The sequence below is a fragment of the Cebus imitator genome, unplaced genomic scaffold, assembly GCF_001604975.1.
Source record: "Cebus imitator isolate Cc_AM_T3 unplaced genomic scaffold, Cebus_imitator-1.0 Scaffold9, whole genome shotgun sequence".
NCBI lineage: Eukaryota > Metazoa > Chordata > Mammalia > Primates > Cebidae > Cebus > Cebus imitator.
The window spans coordinates 11600206-11605007 of record NW_016107324.1 but is presented as its reverse complement, the minus strand read 5'-3'; the positions used below and the strand labels follow the sequence as shown (position 1 = coordinate 11605007).

Here is a 4802-nt window from a genome sequence, read left to right as displayed (position 1 = left end):
TTTTTTTTTTTTTTTTTTTTTTTTTTTTAATACGGAGTAGTTTCGCTCTTGTTGCCCAGGCTGCAGTGCAGTGGTGCAATCTTGGCTCACCACAACTTCCCGCCTCTCCGGTTCAATTGATTCTCCTGCCTCAGCCTCCCGCGTAGCTGGGATTACAGGAGCATTCTACCTCGCCCAGCTAATTTTGCATTTTTAGTAGAGACGGAGTTTCTCCATGTTGGTCAGGCTGGTCTTGAACAGCTGACCTCAGGTGATCTGCCTGCCTCAGCCTCCCGAAGTGCTGGGATTACACGTGTGAGCCACTGCTCCTGGCCTTTACTCTTTTTTATTAGTGGGCTTAAAAATTATATAGACCTGTCCGGGCGTGGTATCGCACGCCTGTAATCCCAGCACTTTGGGAGGCCGAGTCAGGCGAATCACCTGAGGTTGGAAGTTTAAGACCAGTGTTGCCAACATGGTGAAACCCTGTCTCTACTAAAAATACAAAGAAAATTAGCTGGGCATGGTGGTGCATGCCTGTAATCCCAGCTGCCCGGGAGGCTGAGGGAGGAAAATCGTTTGAATCCAGGAGGGTGGAGGTTGCAGTGAGCTGAGATCGTGCCATTGCAGTCCAGCCTGGGCAACAAGAGTGAGGCTCTGTCTCAAAAAAAAAAAAAATTAAAAAAACTATATGGACCTAATTAACCAGGTTTGTGTTGGATGGAATATTCCTTGAAATAAATGAGCTATTGGCCAGAGTATACATTTTTTTTACATTCTGGGGGAAAGTAAGAACTATTAAGTTCTCTCAATTTTTTATTAATAAAATAACAATCACTTTAAAAGAGGCTATTAACTTCTGCTTGGTTGTCTTAATTGCTAATGGAGAGGCTTTCTTAAGAAGTTAGAAAAGTTGGTATGAAGGTTCATATGAAAAAACAAACATGGGAGAAAGGCCAAGAAAACATTAAAAAAAATCTGAAAACCTACAAGGGAGGACTAACCCTACTTAACATTAAAGCATACTATAAAGCTTCTATAATTAAAACAGTATGGGCCAGGGATGATGGCCTATGTCATATTAGTCAGCCTTTGCTTCTTTAGTAGAGTCAGGGCCTCTTGCTACTTTGGGAGGCCAATGCAAGTGGATCACCTGAGGTCAGGAGTTTGAGACCAGCCTGGCCAACATGGCAAAACCCTGTCTCTACTAAAAATACAAAAATTAGCCAGGCATAGTGGTGGATGTCTGTAATCCCAGCAACTCAGGAGGCTGAGGCTGGAGAATCACTTGAATCCAGGGGGCAGAGGTTGCAGTGAGCCAAGATCACGCCATTGCACTCTAGTCTGGGTGACAAGAGCGAAACTCCGTCTCAAAAAAAAAAAAATCACAGGTATCTTAAAATGTTTTTGTGCTGCTATAGCAGAATACAAGATTGGGTATTTTATAAACAACAGATTTATTTCTCATGGTTCTGGAGGCTGGAAAGTCCAATATTAAGGTGCTGGCACCTTGTGAGCACCTTCTTGCGGTATTATCCTGTGGCAGTAAGGCAAAAGAGCACAAAGGATTGTGGGAGGTGTCAGAACTCATCATTTTATTTGGTATGTACTCCTAAGACAAAAGTATTAATGATCTATTCATGAGGCCTTTGCCTGTAATCATTATTGAAAGGCCCTACCTCTCAACACTGTTGGATTGGACATTCAGTTTTCATCACATGAACTTTGGAGGACACATTCAAACCATAGCCCAGAGAAAACATCATCACTTATCAAAGGGGTTTGTTTTTTTGAGACGGAGTTTCGCTGTTGTTGCCCAGACTGGAGTGCAATGGCACGATCTCCGCTTACTGCAACCTCCGCCTCCTGGGTTCAGGCAATTCTCCTGCCTCAGCCTCCTGAGTAGCTGGGATTACAGGCACGCGCCACCATGCCCAGCTGATTTTCTTTTTTGTAGTTTTAGTAGAGACGGGGTTTCACCGTGCTGACCAGGACGGTCTCGATCTTTTGACCTCATGATCCACCCGCCTCGGCCTCCCAAAGTGCTGGGATTACAGGCTTGAGCCACCGCGCCCGGCCGAGAAAAGACTTTCTAATTGACTTGAAATCCAGAGGCAACGAAAGAAAAGTCTGGGGCCAGGCGAGGTGGTTCACGCTTGTAATCCCAGCACTTCGGAAGGCCATGGCAGGTGGATCACCAGAGGTCAGGAGTTCGAGACCAGCCTGACCAACATGGTGAAACCTCCATTCTACTAAAAATACAAAAATTAGCCAGGTGTGGTGGCACATGCCTGTAATCCCAGCTACTTGGGAGGCTGAGGCAGGAGCATGGTTTGAATCCAGGCGGTGGAGGTTGCAGTGAGCTGAAATGGTGCCATTGCACTCCAACCTGGGCAACAAGAGTTAAACTCCGTCTCAAAAAAAAAAATTGTGTGTGTGTGTGTGTGTGTGTGTGTGTGTGTAGAAAGAGAGAGAGAAAAGTGGTAAATTTTACTGCATAAATTTGGCAGGGTGCATAGCACTTCATGGGGAAACACTAGAGGCATTTCCATCAAGAAAGCAAGGATGCCCATTACCTCTGCTGCTATTCAGCATTGTACTAGAGGTTTAGCTGGTCCAATTAGATAAATCAGTTGTGGGGGCCTAAGGATTGGTAAAGAAGTAAAGCTGTCTTTTGTTTGTAGATACAGTAGCATACCTGGAAAACCCTAGAGAAGCAATGATAAATTTAATTGAAGTGATAAATGAATTCAGTAAGGTAGCAGGATATTAACATATAAAAAAGCCAATAGTCATTTTATTTGTTTTGAGACAGGGTCTTTATGTTAGTAAGTTGCCCAGGCTAGAGTGTAGTGGCACTGTCATAGCTCACTGCAGCCTTAACCTTCTGGGCTCAAGTGATCTTCCCACCTCAGCCTCTCAAGCAGCTGAGACCACAGGCACATACTACCACACTCAGCTAATTTTTTAATTTTTTTTTTTGTAGAGATGGGGTCTTGTAAATAGGTTTTTAAAGAGACATGAAGAGAGCCTCTAATAGGGAAACCACCTTAAAATACTTCTGAAAAATACAAACATGTACTTGAACAAATGAAGAGACAGCTTTTATTCTTGGTTAGGTCAGCTCCGTGTTGTAAAATGTCACTTCTCCCTACATTAATTTATAAATTTAATGCAGTACCAAAAAGATACCAACAAACTTATTTCTATGGAGTTAGTCAAGTTGATAAGGTTCATGTGGAAAAGCAGACATGCAAGAATTATTAATGGAAGTCCTTTTCTTTAGGATAACTGGGATGATGATGATGATGAAAAAAAAGAGGAAGCAGAAGTAAAACCAGGTGAGCTACTGGGGTACCTCCATTTTTGGTTTATGTCTTGTTGAGCATTTGGGACTTGTATCAAGACAAATGATAGAATGCTCACAAAAATGGAAGATTTTGGTATTTAGAAACCAAGTGTCCTTCCATTCCCACTTTTTTCTGTTTTTCCTGCACCTTTTTTCTATCCCCTCAAAACATAATCAGATGAGATTTATTTCTGTGTGAGTGCTGGATATTGTTAGGAAGAAAAAGTAGAGGGGTTCTGGCATTAATTATAGTTGAATGATATAAGCCTTGCCTAAAGGACGGTGGGAAAATATGAAGAGAGATATTTGGATCTTAGGGGTCAGATTAGGGAGGAGAAGGAAGAGTCCTAGAAGTTTCCCATTATTTGTGAGAAAAACCACTGTTTGAAGCTAGGAAAGGTTTGATCTCTTAGTGGTATACAAGTATCATGTCTGTCTTTCCATAAACTGGAAAATACTCAATACAACTGTGAATAAAACTTTTTTTACTTTTAGAGGTAAAAATTTCAGAAAAGAAAAAAACAGCAGAGAAGATAAAAGAGAAAGAACGGCAACAGAAGAAAAGGCAAGAAGAAATTAAAAAGAGGGTAAGTACTGTTCATTTTCTAAAATACAGAATTATCATATTGGTAGTGGTATAGTTTCTAATAGGCCGCAAATATTACCTAGCAATTTGAAGGGCTCTGTAAAAACTGTAAATGGATACCATAAGATAGGGAAAATCCAAAACAAATTGATTTGTGGTTTTTGCAAAAACAGAACCCAATTTTATTTAATTGCCTTTTTTTCACAAACATTCAGGAACAGTCATGATTGTTCAGTGACTCTAGTCAGTGATTTTTTCGCCAGTTCCGGTTGTTCATTCCAGTCAGGATTTTTTTTTTTTTTTTAAAAGATGGAGTCTTGCTCTTCCGCCAGGCTGGAGTGCAGTGGTGCAATCTCTACTCAGTGCAATCTGTGCCTCCCAGGTTCAAGTGATTCCCCTGCCTCAGCCTTCTCTGAGTAGCTGGGACTACAGGTGTGTGCTACTATGGCCAGACAATGTTTTGTATCTTAGTAGAGATAGGGTTTCACCATGTTGGCCAGGATGGTCTTGATCTCCTGACCTTGTGATCTACCTGCTGCGGTCTCCCAAAGTGCTGGGGTTACAGGCATGAGCCACTGTACCTAGCCACAATTAATTTTTATTTGCAGTATATCTGTTGAATAAAATGTAAAAATTGTTCATTTCTTTTTCATGTACTATATAAATGTACTTGTTTTTTATTATTTGGCACAAAATCAGAGTATTAATTTATTTGCTGGATTTTCTCTTTTTTGTTTTTATATGGAGTCTCACTTTTTAACCCAGACTGGCTTGAAGTGGAGGGATTTTGGCTCACTGCAACCCCCACCTCTAGAGTTCAAGCAATTCTCATGCCTCAGCCTCCCAAGTTGGAGTTACAGGCACACGAAACCACACCTGCTAATTTTT

The 4802-nt window shown here is 41.5% G+C and overlaps 1 protein-coding gene across 2 annotated transcripts in view; it reads left to right on the top strand.

Moving 5' to 3' along the window:
* Positions 1 to 4802, top strand: part of EIF3J (eukaryotic translation initiation factor 3 subunit J) — a 29049-nt gene that overhangs the window by 12423 nt on the left and 11824 nt on the right. For both annotated transcript variants that reach the window (XM_017545816.2, XM_017545807.2), the window contains exons 3-4: positions 3266 to 3320; positions 3824 to 3915. In XM_017545816.2, coding sequence (XP_017401305.1) covers positions 3266 to 3320; positions 3824 to 3915 — 147 coding nt within the window. The remainder of the gene's footprint in view (positions 1 to 3265; positions 3321 to 3823; positions 3916 to 4802) is intronic.